The sequence below is a fragment of the Chiloscyllium plagiosum genome, unplaced genomic scaffold, assembly GCF_037043375.1.
Source record: "Chiloscyllium plagiosum isolate Xiang-an unplaced genomic scaffold, Cpla_swu_hap1 HiC_scaffold_3, whole genome shotgun sequence".
Lineage (NCBI taxonomy): Eukaryota > Metazoa > Chordata > Chondrichthyes > Orectolobiformes > Hemiscylliidae > Chiloscyllium > Chiloscyllium plagiosum.
In genome coordinates this window covers 63,842,411-63,861,482 of record NW_028270141.1, presented here as the reverse complement: position 1 = coordinate 63,861,482, position 19,072 = coordinate 63,842,411, and the positions used below count along the sequence as shown (strand labels likewise).

The 19,072-nt window shown below is 46.5% G+C and overlaps 1 protein-coding gene across 4 annotated transcripts in view; it reads left to right on the top strand.

Annotated features, from left to right (window-relative positions):
* Nucleotides 1-2,472: 2,472 nt before the first annotated feature.
* LOC122543767 (low density lipoprotein receptor adapter protein 1-like) overlaps nt 2,473-19,072 on the top strand; it is a 110,825-nt gene continuing 94,225 nt past the window's right edge. For 2 of the 4 annotated variants that reach the window (XM_043682530.2, XM_043682523.2), the window contains exon 1: nt 2,473-3,320. In XM_043682530.2, the coding sequence (XP_043538465.1) occupies nt 3,236-3,320 (85 nt within the window). In that variant the 5' untranslated portion in view covers nt 2,473-3,235. The remainder of the gene's footprint in view (nt 3,321-19,072) is intronic. The other 2 variants (XR_006310132.2, XM_043682545.2) reach the window with 1 other exon arrangement.

Sequence of the window (19,072 nt, the reverse complement as noted above, 5' to 3'; positions counted from 1 at the left end):
ACAAGGTGGGGGGAGGGGAAATGAGGAAACTGGAGAAATCCAAGTTCATCCCTTGTGGTTGGAGGGTTCCTAGGCAGAAGATGAGGCACTCTTCCTCCAACCGTCGTGTTGCTATGGTCTGGTGATGGAGGAGTCCAAGGACCTGCATGTCCTTGGTGGAGTGGGAGGGGGAGTTGAAGTGTTGAGCCACGGGGTGGTTGGGTTGGTTGGTCCGGGTGTTCCCTGAAACATTCCGCAAGTAGGCGGCCTGTCTCCCCAATATAGAGGAGGCCACATCGGGTGCAGCGGATACAGTAATTCATTCTTTATTTGCCATCTGACTTGACTATTCCAAAGCTCTCCTGACCAGCCTCCCATGTTCTTCTCTCCACAACGTGAAAACACCTAAAATCCTGCTGCCATCCGTCTCCTAACATGCACCAAATTCTGGTTACTCTCGGACTAGACAGGGTGATCACAGAAATGATGTTCCTGATTGGAAAGACCAGAACCAGGGGTCACAGTTTAAGGATATGGGTGAGAAATTTCTTCACCCAGAGAGTTGAGAGTCTGTGGAGTGCTCTGTCTCAGAAACTGCTTGAGGCCAAAACATCAATTGTATGTTTCAATAAGGAGTTAGATATAGATTTTAGGATTAAAGGGATCAAAGGTATAGGTAGAAATTGGGAACAGGCTGCTTAGTTGGATGATCAGCAAAGATCACATAGAATGGTGAAGCATGTTTGAATGGTTGAATGGCCTATCTGGTTCCTATATTCTAAGTTTCTGTGACCCTTGGTTCACTGATCTACATTATCTCCAGACTAAAAAGTGTGGCACTGGAAAAGCACAGCTGGTCAGGCAGCATCCGAGGAGCAGGACAGTTGATGTTTTGAGCATAAGCTCTTCATTAGGAATGTGGGGGGCCTAAGGGGGATGAGAGATAAGTGGAAGGAGGGTGGGGCTGGGTTAGAAGGTAGTTAGCAATGTGATTAGTGGATGAGGGTGGGGGGTGATAGTGATAGGTCGAAGTGGAGGGTGGAACGGATAGGTGGGAAGGAAGATGGTTAGGTAGGACAGTTCAAGAGTGCAGTGCCGAGTTGGAGTGTTGTATCTGGGATGAGGTTGGAGGAGGGGAAATGACGAACCTGGTGAAATCAACATTGATTCCATGTGGTTGGAGGATCCCAAGGTGAAAGATGAGATGTTCTTCCTCCAGTCATCGGGTGGGTAGGATTTGGCGGTGGAGGAGGCCCTGGACTTGCATGTCCTCGGCAGATAGCAGGGGGAATTGAAGTGATTGGCCACAGGGTGGTAGGGTTGTTTAGGGCATCTGTCCCAGAGATGTTGGCATCCGCACGTTGGCATCTGTCTCCCCAATGTAGATGACAGGACAGTGAGAGCAACGGACACGGTAGCTGAGGTGTTTGGAGGTGCAGCTCTGCCAGATGTGGAAAGATCCTTTAGGGCCTTGAATGGAGGTGAGGGGGAGGTGTGCCTGCAGGCTTTACACCTCTTGTGGTAACAAGGGTAGGTGCTGGGAGTGGAGGGTGAGTTGGTGGGGGGAGTGGACCTAATCACAGAGGGAATGGTCTCTGCAGAATGCTGAAAGTGGTGGGGAGGGAAATACATCGCTGGTGATGGGGTCTGACTGTAGTTGGCAGAAATGGCAGATGATGATGCTTTGTATCTGGAAGATCGAGGGGTAGGCGGTAAGGACCGAGGGGATTGGAGGGGTGTGGTTCAAGGGCGGAGATGTGGGAAGTGGAGAAAATGTGCTGGAGGACATTGTTGACCACGTGGGAGGGGAAATTGTGGTCCTTAAAGTAGGAGGCCATCTGGGATTTTCGGGAGTGGATTTGGTTCTCTTGGGAGCAGATGTGGCAGAGGCGGAGGAATTGTGACTCAGGCATAGCATTTTTACAAGAGGCAGGGTGGGAGGAGGTGTAGAGTCAAGATTAGTGATGCTGGAAAAGCACAGCAGGTCAGGCAGCATCCAAGGAGCAGAAAAATAGATGTTTCGAGTAACAGCCCTTCATCAGGAATGCTTTATTTTCAGGCCAGCCAATTTTTATTTTAAAATTTTCATCCTTGTGTTTAAACCTTTCCACGGCCTCTCTCCAATCCTCCAAGAACTCTCAATTTCTCTAAATTTAGCAAATTTACACATCTTCCTTCAACTTGTTGCATCGTTGATACCTGTGCCTTAAGGTGTCAATGCGTAAGGTTCCTGGAGTCACACTAAAGTATATTTCTGCCTCCATCCCCTCCTTCTTTGCAGATAACCCCTAAATTATAGCTCTGAAGAAGATTTTAGTCACCGGTACCAACATTTTTTTTCCTGCAGCTATGCCATTACTCCCCCCCCCCCCCCGTCTATGGTACTTGGATGTAGGATGTTTCCTTCCGTTAAAGGCGCTACACAAACGCAAGTTGTTGAGTGGCAAACTGGAGCCGACAATAGAGACTGTCTAAATTTCATTTTCATTGATTAGCAGATATATCTAAATTTCAAGCAGCGAAATTCCTCCAGGGACTGATGATTAAATAACGTTGTGGATTTACACAACGAATGAGATTGAAATTGATCGTGACTTCATTCACAACCAACACTTGTTTCTCACAGAGTAGCGTCACTCCCGGATGGGTCTAAATACAGCACCAAGGGGATAGCTGCCAGTACGCCAAATTATTCTGTGCACTACACAACTATAAAACTCAGATCTTCTGTTTTGGATCAACTTCTTGAATTCCAACGAAAACAATTGGTTAAGCGTGAAGCAACGGTATAAACTGACCTCTCAACACGATCGATCGGGTAATCAGGCCAGCGAGCAGATTTAAAGGCAATTCTAAGCAGAAGTGTGAAGGTTTGTGTACAAGCCAAACCAAGTGATCGCCCAACTCCCCAAACTAACAGGACAGATGCCAAGGTAGCAGCAGCTCAGCCCAGAAGTAATGAAATGCGCTGATTTTCGCACCCAAAGTTACGTTGCCTGATCGTGCTGCCGCGATTGAAAGGCATTCAACTGGAGCTGCTGAGTGTGAGCGGAGAGAGACCTCCCTTGAGTGTAACAGCAGACCACACCAAGCCCAAAGGGGGTTACCGCCTGCGCTGTATCGCGGCACAGAGTGAGCGGAGCCGCGCCCTTCGGTGTTGTCCCCGGTTGCTGCTCTCTCACTGGCCATCACTCACTCAGGAACTGGGGAACCGAGCAGCTCCACACCCGCTGCATGTACCTCGCATTTGCCAACTATGGACGCTCTAAAGTCAGCCGGCCGGGCGCTGATTCGGAGCCCCAGTATTAGCAGGCACAGCTGGGGGATGGCCAGACACCAGAGTAAGTTTTTTTTTCTGCTGAAATGCTGGGCGCGTTACAATGACAGGCTGAAGAGGGAGGTGGCTGCTCACAGCCATTGACGAGATTCCGAGGCTATCCTTCCAATAAAATAAAAAAAAAACACAGAAGTTGCATTTGGAGACTTGCGTGATTGAGGCTGTAGTGTTTGCTTGTCGTTTTTAAAATGCAAGATGAAAGTCGCTGCTTTATTATTTGGGCCTTTCTCCCATACAATTAAAACGGTGCACGTTTCTCTGGGTCCTTACGCCCGCCCTGTTGAGTGAAGACTTTTTATCTTTTTGAACGACTGCATTTGGGTGGCGATAATTGTATATGAATAATCCCATTGCTACATCAACTATGTTGTGGCTTTTAGCGTTTTGAAACAAAAAAACCTGTTCATATGCAACTTAACGTAATACACCTAAATTGTAACAAGTGAATCCAATGGACTGATTTTTATGGAAAGGTGGAGTTGGTAATTCTGGATTGAAAAAGGCTGGAGTTTTTTTTGACTTGAGTGCGTTTGCAGAAATTTCATTTTCCTTTAACTCTTGTTCGGTTTCTTGCATTTCTTAGGGTTTAGTTTGAAGTTAATTGCAAACTGCATATAAGACTTTTTCAGTTTAGTCCATAATTTACTCTATTTCAAACAATTATTCTTATTGAAATACAAATACGTAAAAAAACAAAAATGGGTTGTACATGTGAGCGGGAAAGGAGGCGTGTTCTTCTTCAGAATGGAAAATGATAATTGCTTGGGATGGCCTGGAGAGTTCCAATGCAAACATGGGTGACTGCTAATGCCGATCTGGTTCCGGCAGCGCCTATTATAATAGGACAGGACACAGACCTATTATGATACTCAGTTGAATTTTTGGATAGATTTTTGGCTCTGATTTTCTCTCTGTCTCTGATATGTGTTTCAAAGGAAGGTTGCCCTTCGGCTCTACTTGACTGTCCCACTATAATGTGGATCCTTGGCAATTCAGTGAACACTTCGATGCCTCATGATTTATCCTACCATCTAACCTTCAAAAGTTTCCAGATGCAGCTTGGACAAAAGTGGTTGAGCTTCTTGCCATGACATTGGTACCCAGTTCAAGTTTCTTTATATATAGAGTAGGGAGAAGCAATACTCTGTAGACTTTGGTAGGTAGACTTGCTCCTCTTTGTGCCGACTGTTGTGACCAAAATCTACTAAAGAATGTGCTTGCTGTGGCAATTTTTGCATGTTTCATTGTCAAGATTGAAACCTTGAGGAAGAGCGTCCTGTTGAGATAATTAACTTTTGCACAGTTAATGTCCTGATCATGGACAGAAACTTTGCGCTTGAGATGGGCCTTTCCTAGAAGAGAGTTGCTTTTTCTTAGTGCTGGTCATAAGACTGTTGTCCCACTGCATTGAAGAACATTTCATATCCAGTTCTGAACCAGCTATTGTACATACAAATAGTCATTCATGAAGAACTGATAGTTTGGACTTTGCCTGGAATTGAGATTGAGGAGCTTCCTCCCTGTGCAGTACCTGATTCGAATTCCAGGAAGACATCAGCAAGCATTTCCAAACAAAGAATTAAACTGAAGGGAGTTAGCATGAGCAACCAGCTCTGTTTAACTGACTGTCATGTTTTAATGACTGCCAGCACATCTGCTGACTCATCACCTTCCAGAATACACAACTATAAAACCATAAGGCACAGGAATAGAAACAGACCATTTGGCACAGTGAGTCTACTGTGCTATTCAATGAGATCATGGCTGTTATAATAAACCTCAACTCCACCTTATTTCCATAACCCTTGATTCCCTTGCTGATTTAAAACATCTGTCTTTCTCGGCCTTGAATATAATTAAGGACTCAATCTCAACAGCCCTTGGCAGCAAAATTCCACAGTTTCACTAGCTTCAAAGTTTCCTCTTCACCTCTGCCTGCCTTAAAAGAGTGACCCCTTATTCTCAAAATGTGTCCTTCATACCTAAAATCTCTTTCAAGAGAAACAATATTTTCACACCTACCCTGTTAAATCCCCTAAGAATCTTGTTTGTTGCAATAAAGTCATCTCTCTTTCTTCTCTATTCTAATGGGTATATGCCCAATGTATTTAACCTGTCTTGTAAGGCAGTCCCTCCAAATCTTGTGTACCTTCTCTGGACTGCGTTCAGTACCAGTATGTCATACCTTTGATAAGGGACCCAGAACTGTTGACAGTTTTTCTGCTGCATTCAGGCTAGCACCTTGTATTATTTTTGAAAGAATTCCTTATTTTTATACTCCATTCCCTGTGAAATAATGGCCAACATTCCACTTTCTTTCCTTATTACCCACTGAACTTTGATGCTAACGTACAAGGACATCCAAATCCCCTGTGTTGTGGCTTTCTGCAGTATTTCTCCATTCAGCTGCTCTATTCTGCTTTTTTTTCTTCACATTATATTCTATCTGGCAAGATTTTAACCCACTTACTTAATATGTCTACATTATTCTATAGATTCAATATATCACCCTCACTACAGGTAATTCTCCTATAAAGCCGGTTTCTTAAGTGTCATTTGGCTGTAACACAATTTGTTTGTGTTAGGCTAACCTAATATTTTTGTTTTGATTTTAGGTGGGTTGCCCCTAACCCTGTTTTTTTCCATACGCCCCATTATTTCTATTGAATGATTTTCTGTAACATGGTGTCCCATGGGAATGCAACTACTGCGTTATTGGAGAGCTACCTGTGCTTTCTTTCCCATCCATTTTTTGTGTCATCTGTAAACTTAGCAGTTGTATATTTTCTTATTGAGAAAACCCTTAGAATCTATTATAAAAGATGTAATAGCAGAGCATTTAGAAATGCATAACTTGATCAAGCAGAGTCAGCATGGCTTCGGAAATGGGCAAACGAAGTTGAGAAATTCTGAGTATGTCATGAGCAGGTTTCAAAGGCTTCCATGGCTCTGTGTCAAGCACCTTGTTCAAATCAATAAATGCGGTATAGTGGTCCACGTTTTGTTCTTGGCATTTCTCCTAGACCTGCCTGACTGCACTCAGAATCCCGACAGTGTAGAAGTAGGCCATTCAGCTCATCAATTCTGCATTGACCCTCCAAAGAGCATCCCACCCAGACCCACCACTTACCCTATTTCTCTAACCCTGCATTTCCCATGGCTATTCCACTTAGCCTGCATATCCCTGCACACTATGGGCAATTTAGCATGGCCAGTCCACCTAACCTGCACACCTTTGGGCTGTGGAAGGAAAGAGGAGCAAACAGAGGAAATCCACGCAGACATGGGGAGAATATGTAAACTCTACACAGACAGTTGACTGAGGATGGATTTGAACCTGGGTCCCTGGTGCTGAGAGAGAGCAGTGCTAACCATTGAGTCACCTTTTGTGAAGGTGACTCAATGGTTGACTTGGACAAGCTGTTGTGCTCAACTGTTCAGAAGGATTCTGATGAAGGTTTTGCCAGATTTCTTTTATGATTAAACCAGAAAGAAACTTCTTCTATTTTAATATACAGGTGGAGGTGGAGGTATGTTTGTATTTTTGCCAGGCAGTTCTTTGGTCCACATGGACTAAAATAATTCAGTAAGCTTCTTAAATAGGTATTTAAGCACTTGAATACTTAATAGATTTGATTTTGATGCTCAGAGTTCACTTGGAATAAATGCCCAAGAAACCATTTTAAATAAAACTTCATTGGCCTCAAAGTCACTCTTGGTTAATGAAATATTATTAGTTTGAATGTATGTTGTATCCCTCAACATTTGCTGTTTTGTCCACAAGTACAGGATTTGTGCTGTTGGTGTTTACTTGTGAGCTAAATACTTTGCCAAGTTAAGAGACAATATAGTCAATGACAAAAAAATAGAGTCAATAAAGTGTGGCGCTGGAAAAGGCACAGCAGGTCAGGCAGCATCTGTTTTAAAAAAAATTCTCAAGGTCAAGGACCAGGCTCGCAGGAAAGTAGTCTGACACAGAACAAACAGCCAAGAGGCGAGTCTGCTAGAATATAGTTTTATTCCCCGCAGTGTCCCCACAACCAGTCTCGTACTTACAACGGGTCTGGTTTATACTCACTCTACGTGTTACCAAAACTGGGAGCCGTCAGTTCTTGTAGAGCGGTTGCCAACAACCCACGCTCGGCGGTTAAACGTAACCCCGGAGCAGACTCACCGAACTGGAGACTTCTCCAGCTGATATACCCTTTTCCAGATATAAACATTCATGTGAACAGCAGAGCAAGGCTAAAAAACACATTCCATTCTGGTTACATACAGATAAGACGATTCACACGGGAAGGTGTATAACAAGATTCACACGGGACTAAGCGACACCTTCCATTTTCGGTTAGATTCACACATGTATTGGGACACAATTTTAACCCTTTCACCACATTCCACTGCTTGGCCCAATACATGTGTTGCATAATGATTCACACATGTATTGGGACATAATTTTACACCACATTCCACTGCTTGACCCAATACATGTGTTACATTATGCCCATATGTATTCTTTCTAACAAGCGCCTACGTACACGCCAAATATACAAGCAAGTCAGGACATTACAGCATGTTAAAATCACCAGGACCGCTACCAGGATCGACAAGGGTGGGAACAGGAATGTCCCCGCAGTGGAGGACATACCACTCAATATGTCCCACCAATGATGAGCTGACTCCACGTCCACTACACGGGCAGCATGTACTACCTCCTGTCCATGTATAAAGGTAGACACCGTAACCTTGGTGACATTGGTTTGATGTTTTCGTAATATCTGCTTAAGCTCCTCGGATCGGTCCAATGCCCGCTTAAACCGATCCAGGGAAATGTTCCAGGGATTCCTCAGCACTTTCCACTGCACCTTGGTAAAGTGGCGAGCACTGCTATAAGTGGTCAACAAATAGGTGTGATTCTGCCAGTGCCACTGATAGACATTTGAGAGGCATCCCGAGAACGGTGCTGAGGGAAGCATAGGATGTGGATTATTGGTAGCCACACAGAGCGTGTGTGGCCCAACCTGCCACATCATGTCCCTTGGAGTCTCAACAGTCCATTCGCACAGGGCCGTTCCCTTAGTCAAGCAAGGGTCCCGATACCTGTCCATCAGTAGGCAAGTTTTCCCCTGATCAGTCTGTTCACAAGCGGACAGATCATAGGTAATATTGGTATCTGGGCTAAACCACTGTCCCCTTGTCTTCAGAAAATAATATCCAGAAGATGTAATCACTGGTAATACATAATATCGACAGACCGTAACAGTGTGGGTTACATTCATGGTAACAAAGTATCCGTTACACATAGTTGCGTTACACCATGTTCGCTCTGGATGGGTTATCATCCACAATTTCTCAGATACATTCCATAGTCCCCTCCACGCCTGTACATTGGGGGATGTTACCACACGCAAAAAGCGTTCTTTCTGTATTTGAGCATGCAACATTTGAATATGACAGGCAGTCCAATTTAACTGAGCCGTAATGTTCTCAAACAGTTCCTGAGTGGCGCCCCAGACATCCAGTTCCCATTGCAGAGATCGTATCATTATTTCAGCTGTCTCTCCTTGAGTCATCATTACGGATGGCATCCACCTTCCAATAGTATGTAGTCCTTGTGAGGTGGCCTGTCCCGTGTTAGATAATTTAGTACGGGTTACCTCAGAGTCAATGGCATTCGAGATACCCATAACAGTTCCTGCGCCTCCCAGCAGGGTGTCGTACCACGCTCGTCGCCGCCTCTTGGTATGACACTCGGGTATGAGGGGCAACTGTACCCGCCAATGAACATCAGTGTGCAGTACCGCCCGGGCCATCTGTTGACAAGTCGACATAATAGGGGCCAACTGTGTTCGATGCGACCGCACGCCCCCCGTGGCACCCCTCTTCGGTGCTGGCCCGCCCCGCGTGGGGTTTAATAACGCCTCAGACGGGGCGTTCGTCGAGGGCAGTACCATTATTAACCACATGAATCGATGACGATTCCGAATATCGGTGGCATTGCGCAGCCACAGATCTTCCCCCCGAGCTGTGACGCTCCAATGAGTCCCCGTTGTCCCGCATGTCTGGGTGCGTCGGTCCCACAAACACGTCTTGACTTGGGCATTTACCACCAGGGTGCAATTAGGCGGTATGAACGATATGTCATATTTTTCCCCATCCCGGCGCATGTAGCACTGTGCACACGTGTACAATTGACAGTCGCTGGTGAGAGTCAGAACAACGCACTGCTGACCGGGTTCACATGTAAAGTCGTCCTGCGTCCGTCGCTGGCTACTGGCCTCCCACCGCACCTCATGGCGGGCGACCGGTACCAGCGTCCAGGCCGTGATACCGATGCCCTGGAGTGGCCATCCGATCGCGAACATCGCCAATAGGAGTCGCAATCCCCATGACCACCCCATGTTCAAGGCGGAGGGTCAGCCTGCGGGTGCATAGCAATTACAACATTATTTAGGTCTCACGTAAGTAGCACTGGTTCGCCGGGACGTTTGCCCAGGTCGGGTCTCCGGGGTACATAATGGTGACCAGACTGTCCTTCCCCTGTGCTATGATTTCGGCCGGCCTGGGGGGGCCGGTCGTCTGGCGCACCCATACCTTGGCCCCCTTAGTGTCAGTAGACCCAAATCCCCCCGTCCCACGCTCAGTAACCGTAACGGGAGCTCCCATCTCTTCCACCGTTGTAAGGTTACATGGCTTAATGACCAATTGCGCTATTCTGTCCCCCTTCTGTATCACGTAAGGTTCAGCGGTGATGTTGACCAGGATCACCCCCAACTCCCCTTGGTAGTCTGCGTCAATTACGCCTGCCATCACATCAATCCCCTTTAGTGACAGTCCCGACCGCGGGAGGATATGCCCATAGGTTCCAGGGGGACAAATCAACCCTAACCCGGTCTTAATCACCGTAGGTTTCTGTTGGATCAAAGTCTGGGCAGTTAGTGCTCGTAGGTCCAGTCCAGCCGAAGCCGGCGTGGCCCTTACGGGAATATCAGCTTCCTCAGCGAACTTCCACATTTTAATAGGCTGAGTCTTTGGGGTATCACATACTCGTATCATCCTATTCAAGGGTGTTACCCCATTTCCTAATGGGCGGTTATTAATTTGTTTCACCACCCGAATTAGTTGCTTCCTCCAACCTGTTAAGTCATTGCAACCTCCTGCTTTTCGTAGTGAGGACTTCAGAAGCCCATTCATTCGTTCTATAAGTCCCGCAGCTTGTGGGTGATAGGGTACATGATAAACCCATTCCACGTGGTTATCGTGACACCACTGCTTTACCGCCCTTCCTGTGAAATGGGAGCCATTGTCACTCTGGACCTGTATGGGCAATCCATAAAATTGTTCAATCAAATCTAAACATCGCAAGGTAGCCTGTTGATTGTTGTGACGACAGGGATGGGCTACCAAAACCCCAGACATAGTGTCCACAGCTGTACATATGTGGTTACATCCTTGTGAGGAGGGTAGGGGACCCACAAAGTCCATTTGCCAGCTCTGTCCCGGACCATCCCCCCGATGGATATGTCCCATCATGTGTTGGGGCACTCCCTGCCGCTGATGTTGACACTGCTCACACTGGTTTACTGCAGTCTTAACATCATCTACCATAAGATCTATTCCTCGGTCTCGAGCCCAGTGCAAGGTTCCTTGCACTCCCCAGTGCCCAGCCTTAAGGTGTGCCCATCTAGCTAGGTCCACTGAGGTGCCCCTTTGCACCATCATGGTTCGGACGATACCATCCACATATCGGTTATGTAGAGCTTCCACATCATTTCGAGAGGTATGGGCATCTACGTGGGTGATGTATATGACCAGGTATTGAGCTTTCTCCCATATATCCTCCCATAACTGTTTACCCCACACTTCCCTATTCTGGATCATCCACTGATTGGCCTGCCAAGTTGGCATCCATTGTGTCATGCCGTTAACCACTGACCACGAGTCAGAGAACAAACAAACTCCCATGACCCCTGCTTGCATGACTACCATATGCACTGCCTTTAATTCTGCCCACTGACTACTTTTTCCCTCCCCTAATTCTTCTAGGGTAGTGCCTTGTTTTGGGTTAAAGGCGGCAGCTTTCCATCTACGCTGTCCCGCTTTCCATTGGGCTGACCCATCTACGAACCAAGCCGTGGCTTGTTCATCCGGGGTCAGTTCATCATACCGTTTTCCCATCTTAACGGGTGATTCCTTGTATTCAATCACCTCAAACCGCTTTTCCCCTTCCTCAGGGGCCTCCGCCACTTGCTCATGTAGGACTGACACTCCTTTCTGTCCAGTCCGCACTCTCTCCGACACATACCATTTCCATTTAATGATGCTGCTCTCTTGGGCAGTTCCTATTCGGTGGGTAGTGGGGTCACTAAGTACCCACGGAAGAATAGGGATAGCTGTTCTCATGATCACTTCATGTCCAATGGTCAGGGCTTCGGTTTCCACCAAGCCCCAGTAGCATGCTAATAACTGTTTCTCAAAGGGGGTATACCGTTCCCCTGCCGGGGGTAATTTTCGGGACCAAAATCCCAGTGGCTTACGGGTCCTTTCCTGTTTTTGCCATAAGCTCCAATTGGCATAATCCCCCTGTGCTGAGACTTGCAGTTCTACAGGTCCTGACTGTATCTTTCCCAAGGATACAGCTTGCTGTATCGCTTGCTTGGCCATTTCAAATGCAGTTTGATGGACCTCCGTCCATTCGAACGCTGCCTTTTTCCTCGTAACTCGATACAAAGGTTTTAAAATTTGTCCTAAATGGGGAATATGCTGTCTCCAGAATCCGAATAACCCAATAAATTGCTGCACGTCCTTCTGGGTGTGAGGGACGGCAAAGACCTGAATCTTATTTTTAGCTTTCGCAGTGATTTCCCTTTCCCCCTTGTTCCACACGATTCCTAAGAATTTTACCGTTTGTGAGGGACCCTGGATTTTGGCTGGGTTGATCTCCCACCCATATCCTCGCATATGTTGAACCAGTTGGTCCAGCAATTCCTGAACCTGCTTCTGACTTGTCCCCTGTATCATCATATCGTCAATATAGTGCGAGATCATCACTTCGTCAGGCACTTTAAAGGCAGCCAAGTGTTCTGCAACTATCCGGTGGCAGATAGTAGGGCTATGCAGATATCCTTGGGGCAGTCGTGTGAACGTGAATTGTCTACCCTCCCAAGTGAATGCGAACTGTTCCTGCCTATCTTCGGGAATAGGAATTGTGAAGAAGGCATTAGCCAAATCAATTACTCCGTACCACACCCCTGGATGATGTTGGATTCGTCCTATAATAGTGACGGCATCCGGGACCGCTGCCGTCAAGGCCGGAGTGTGACGGTTTAGTTGCCGATAATCTACCGTCATCCGCCATGACCCATCGGCTTTATGTACGGGCCATAAGGGGTTATTCCACGCCGTGGTGCATGTCCTAAGCACTCCCGCTTCCAAATAATCCTTAATTGTGGCGGATATTTCTTTATGTCCGCCGGGAATCCTATACTGTCTAAGACTTATTACGCGATCGGCGATCGGGATGGGGAAGGGGTCCATCTTAACCTTTCCCACTAACACCGTCCTACAGCGCAAAGCCATTTTCGTGATTCCAAATTCAAACTTCCCTTGTTGGAGGTGAAGTGTTAAACCGGCCAGAATGTCCATTCCCAGGATCCATTCTCTAACCGGTGTAATGATAATTGAATAAGTTTTAATGGGCATTGTACCTATCTTTAGGGGCAATTGTACTGTTCTTCCTTCAATCAGATTACCTCCCAGCCCAACCAGCGTGACTGGGGTTCCTTTAAACTTATGGGGCGTCCCATAGATTAAGGTGGCCTCCGCCCCTGTGTCCACTAGAGCCATAACGGTTTGGACGGATTTGCGCCAATAGATAGTCAATGATACATGAGGTCGAATGTCGTCTGCTGACCATTGGCTCGTTCGTGGGCAAACCCTTGGGGCTTGGCCCGATTCCTATTGTTCCTCCCATTCATCTTCCCCAGACAGCACTGGGTAAAGACGTTTGCCTCGCCCTTCTTTGTTCTTGCCTTTCTTACTAGGTTTCCGGCCACGCCTATCCACTTTATAACACTCTCGGAGGGGAGGCCGTACCTCCTCCTCCTCCTCGTCCTCCGAGGATTCCCACCGCTGGGAAGTGGAAGTTCTACCCCTTCGAGGCTCATTAACAACCGGACCCCGTGTCTGACATTTTTGTGTTAGTAATTCCACTAGGTCTTCCATAGTGGGTCGGGACTCCGTCTCTACCCGGGACACCTTCAGTCCCTTTCGTCTGCATAAGTCTTTTAATTCCGGTGTAGGTAGGCCATCAATCTCCGATGCTGGGACCTGCGCCCGTATCAAAGCTTGCCACAAAGCACGCCGTGAGGGGCCTTGGTTACTTCCTTGATTAGGGTTTACTTTTCCCCCTGCTCGAGCCTCAGGGCGACGCCCCTCCGTGCCCCCCTGAGAAGCACGGGTTGTGGGTCCCCAATCCCCCAAACCACCCATCTCCCTCATCATACTACGGGCATCTCCTAGGGTTTCTCCCCGTCCACTCAACATTATGGTTAATAACAGTGGTTTATAATGGGGGGGGGCAGTCTTCACTAGATGGTCTCTAGTCTGTCTACTAACATTTGTGTTATCTACCTCGTCCAGCACTCCCAGCAACAGGGCATCCCGCACACACAAACGGGTTAGCCTCTGAACCCCTTCCTTAATCGTTGTCCAAGTTCCTTCCAAGGGGGGCCAATCGGACGGGAAGGGATACTGTTCGGCCACTGCCCTGGCATACATCCCAAATAGGGTCCCCATACTGCGATCTATTACCATATCCTTGGCTTGGTTGCGGTACCCCAGGTCTATGGCAGCATCCTTTGCTAATCCACCAAACTTGGGAGCATCCTGATAGTCTACCTGCACTTGTTGCCCCCCTTCCTCGAGGAGCCGAATTAGCCATAGCTCTAACGGCTCCCCAGGATTACGTCGGGTTTTCTGGGTGATAAACAGCACCTCATCGGTAGTGAAGTCTTCCGTTAATTCAGAGAATTCTGCGGGAGGCTGGGCCCGCGGTAATTCATGCATAATTGCCTCCCCTTGTTCATTCCGTATAGGGTTTCCTTTCTCATCTAACATTACCTCCCGTTGCACTGGGAGACGTCTCTGAACCTGCTTTCTCCTAACCACTGGTTTAGCTTGGAGTACGGGTGGGTCCTCTTCGTACTGATCATCTAAATCTCCCCAAATGTTCCCATCCCAATGATCGATATCCCACCGATCCCCGTTATTTAACTGGGCTACAAACGCCCGTACTTGTACCGGGTCCGGGGTTCGAGGGACCTTCCTTTTCTCTTTCCGTTTCTTAGCAGACAAATACATAATAGTTCGTCCTGCTAGTTCAGTTAATGCTGTCAATTCAGCTTTTAACTTCATAATTTCCTGCCTCAACATAGAGGCATCTCCCGAACTGAGTCCCTGCTCATGTTTCAGGAGGGCTAATTCTGCTTCAGCTTTTTGGCGCTTGTCTGACTGTTGTCTACAAGCCGCCGCACAGGCCCACATCCTCCGCTGTACCCCAGGCAATGGGTTCTTCGGCAGGACTGGGATCCTCTCAAGGGTGGACAGCAGCGACCCTGGGGTTCCTACGCCCTCGGCCTCCCAGTCCTCCGGTCGCCCCCCACCATTTCTCAAACAAACTGCCACGCCATGCCACGGCCCATGCCATCCCGGGACGGTCAGGACCTCCACAGCTTGTTCCTCTGGTTTCTTAGCCTTTTTCCAAAACATTGTTCTGTATCAAAATCTTTCCTCAATTGCGATTGATCCTGCCGACTACGCCAAAATGTTTTAAAAAAAATTCTCAAGGTCAAGGACCAGGCTCGCAGGAAAGTAGTCTGACACAGAACAAACAGCCAAGAGGCGAGTCTGCTAGAATATAGTTTTATTCCCCGCAGTGTCCCCACAACCAGTCTCGTACTTACAACGGGTCTGGTTTATACTCACTCTACGTGTTACCAAAACTGGGAGCCGTCAGTTCTTGTAGAGCGGTTGCCAACAACCCACGCTCGGCGGTTAAACGTAACCCCGGAGCAGACTCACCGAACTGGAGACTTCTCCAGCTGATATACCCTTTTCCAGATATAAACATTCATGTGAACAGCAGAGCAAGGCTAAAAAACACATTCCATTCTGGTTACATACAGATAAGACGATTCACACGGGAAGGTGTATAACAAGATTCACACGGGACTAAGCGACACCTTCCATTTTCGGTTAGATTCACACATGTATTGGGACACAATTTTAACCCTTTCACCACAGCATCTGAGGAGCAAGAGAGTCGATATTTCAGGCATAACCCTTCACCAGCGCTGGGGTGCCATGAGGAGGCTGAAAAATAAATGGGGGGGTGGGACTAGGGGAAATGTAGGTGGGATGGCGATCAGTGGGTGAAGGTAGGAAGTGGCTGTGATTGGTTGATGGGGAGAGTGGGGGGGGGGAAAAGAGTTTGAAATAGATGGCTACAGGAAGGTGGGGTTGGTTGGTGGATACGGACTAGGGGTGTACTGTGAACTATTATGAGAGTTTGCTTTTGATCTCTCCGATGTAGAGAAGTCAACATCGACAGCAGCGGATGCAGTAAAGTATGTTTGAGAACATGCAAGCAAATCTCTGACGGATTTGGAATAATCCTCTGGGGTCTTGGAAAGCGGTGTCGGCGCCGATTTGCGCCTCTTTTATGGTGGCAGGGGAAGGTGGCATGTGTGGAGAAGGGTTTGGTGGAGAGTGTGGACCTAACGAGGGAGTTTGAGATGGAATGGTCCCTGTGGAACACAGATAAGGATGGGGAGGGAAATATAGTTTTGGTGTTGGGGTCTGACTGTAGGTGGAGAAAATAGTCAGTCACGACCACCTAAAATAAATTTCCCACCCACCCCTATTTGTGTTCTGTAGTGACTGTTCCCTCTGAGACTCCCTAGTTGGGTCCACACTCTCCACTGACCCCCCCCCCCCCCCCCCACACCTGGCACTTTCCCTGCCGCCATAAGCGGTGCAAAAGCTGCATCCACCACCCCCCCCCCCCCCCCCCCCCCCCCTCCCACCCCACCCAACATCCCCCCAGGGCTCCAAAGGATCATTCCAATTCCAGCAGAGATTTACTTGCATATCCTCAAACCTCATTTACTGCATTGATGCTCTCAACATGGTCTCCTCTACATCAGAGAGACTGGGTGCAAAGTCGCGGAATCGTTCAGGAAACATCTCTGCCCCATACGTGCCAACCAACCCCACCTTCCTATCGCCATCTATTTCAAACTCCCCCTCTCACTCCCCACATGATATGTTCATCTGGGCCTCCTCTACTGCGTAAACAAGATAATCTATAAACTAGAGGAAGAGCACCTCATCTTCCGCCTTGGGAGCCTACAACCACATGGCCTCAACATTGAATTCACCAGCTTCCAAATCTCCCCAGCTTGCACCCCATGCCAGATCCAATCCTCCTACTTGGCACCGCCCTCTTGAACTGACCTACCTCTCCATCTTCCTTCCCACTTATCCGCTTTAAATTTTCCACCAACCTATCACAATTACCTCCTACCTTCACCTACCTATCCAAATCCCACCTACCTTTCCCCTAGCCCCACACCCTCCCACTATTTGTTTCTCAGTCCCCTTACCCCTCCCCAGTCCTGATGAAAGGGTATGCCCAAAACGCACTCTTGCTCCTCAAATGCTGTCTGACCTAGTGTGCTTTTCCAGCACCATACTTTATCAATTCTGACATTCCAGCAGTTGCTGTTTTCACTATCTCCTAATGACAAAAATAGACCATTGCACATAACATGCAGGAGCATTAGAGTGCTAATGTTATCTTTATCTTGATATCATCATCTAACACATTATGAAACTGTATTTTTATAGATTCTTTGGGTGAGTTTAAGTTTCTGATGGAATCTCACCTGAAATTTCAACCCTTAATCTCTTTGCATTTCAGCTGTTTTATGAATTTCCAGCAATTCTTGAAATCCTATTTGATTTCCAGCAGACACAAACATTTGTTCTCTGTATTGCTTCTTCAGAATAAATTAATTTGCTGCATAAGATTTATTATTGTCTTGTTTCTCTAGATTTAACTGGTTTTGGCTTGGGTGTTTTCTAAAACGTATTTATTGAGGTAATCTGGAACATGAATTCACAAAGTGCATATACTGCTTACACATCTTTTGGTAATGACTGATATTGTTGAAGGCTTGGATAACATGAAATGGTGCATATCCAAAAATCTTGGTTTTAGTTTGTCTGCAAAATATAGTGTATATAATTGTGGTAAATTAAATTGGCAGAGTACTGCACTTATGCCAGGATAAAAGATAATTGGTAGGTGTGAGTGTTCTTGTGGTATAGTGTCAGTGTCCCTACATTTGGGCTAGGAAGTCCAGGGTTAAGTTTCCCCTTACATGATGGCATGTCATAATATATCCAAACAGGTTGATTTAAAAAAAAAGTTTGAAAGGTGACTGGTTGTCAAACAGCATCTGTAATTGAGTCTTTCAATTTTAACAAAATGTGAAGTATAATTTGAATAATAGAAAATATGACTCTTTGTTTTGAGAATGCAGGTGATGCTGATAAGATTTATTGCTCATTGATAGTTACTTTGAGAAGATGTTGGTGATCCTTCTCCTTTGAGGTATTGTATTGGGTTGCAAAGGGCTATGAAGACAGTAATGAGACATGAAAAGAAACATAATGTTTAACAAGGGAAATTTACGTAGCAGAACTTTTTACATCGAAAAACAGAAGGAAAATACAAACTGAAATTTAGATCTAGTCAGATGGCAATGAGACTAAATAAAACAAAGAACTGTGGATGCTGGAAATCAGAAACAAAATCAGGAATTACTGGAAAATTTCAGCAAATCTGGCAGCATCTATGAAGAGAAAGCGGTTTTTGTCTTGGGTCCAATGACCCTTCTGATTTTGTTGGCAAAGAGATTATGATGATTGTAGCAAAATGAAAAATGAATGCTTTCTTTCTCTCTTTTCATCCACAAACCCAAGTTATTCACTGAAATCAGTTTGGAAATTTCAGATATATCAGTTGGAGTCTTCACACAAATATCTGTATCTTTCAGTATTTTTCTGATCAACCTGTTCAGAGATGTATTACACACCTGTGAAGCACGTGGGACTTGAACCCAGGTCTCCTGGTCCAGCACTATCACAAGAGGGCCCTGAAGTCTGCTTTATCTTTTTTACCTTTTTTTTTCCCCAGTGAGACGAAAAATGAAGACACCTTTGAAGAGAGCGTTTTAAAATTTTTTCCACCAACTGGAAAACACACGTGACCCAATTGAATATTTGCAAGTAAAGCTTGTTAAGGGCAATGCACCAATATCCATTTGTTTTTCATTTGACCTATGTTTCTTGTCAACTGTTCAGAGATGTTATTGTACATCTCAGGAGCAGGTGACACTTGAACCCAGGCCTCTCTGGTCTGGGGCAGGGACACTACCATAATGCCATAGGAGGGCTCAAAATGCTAAACCTCAGAGTCTTGGCTGGAGGCTCGCAGCTTTGGTCAGTATCGGGATTGAGCCCATGATCTTGACATCAGTAAACCACACTCTAACTGTTAGAGCTAACAGACCAGGGTGCCTAAATATTCATTTAAACCCTGTAATAAATGTGTGCTAACTGTGAAGGAGTTATAGCTTGCTGAAGTGGATAATGATTTACGGTTACTTGTTTACAGTTCAAACAACATTC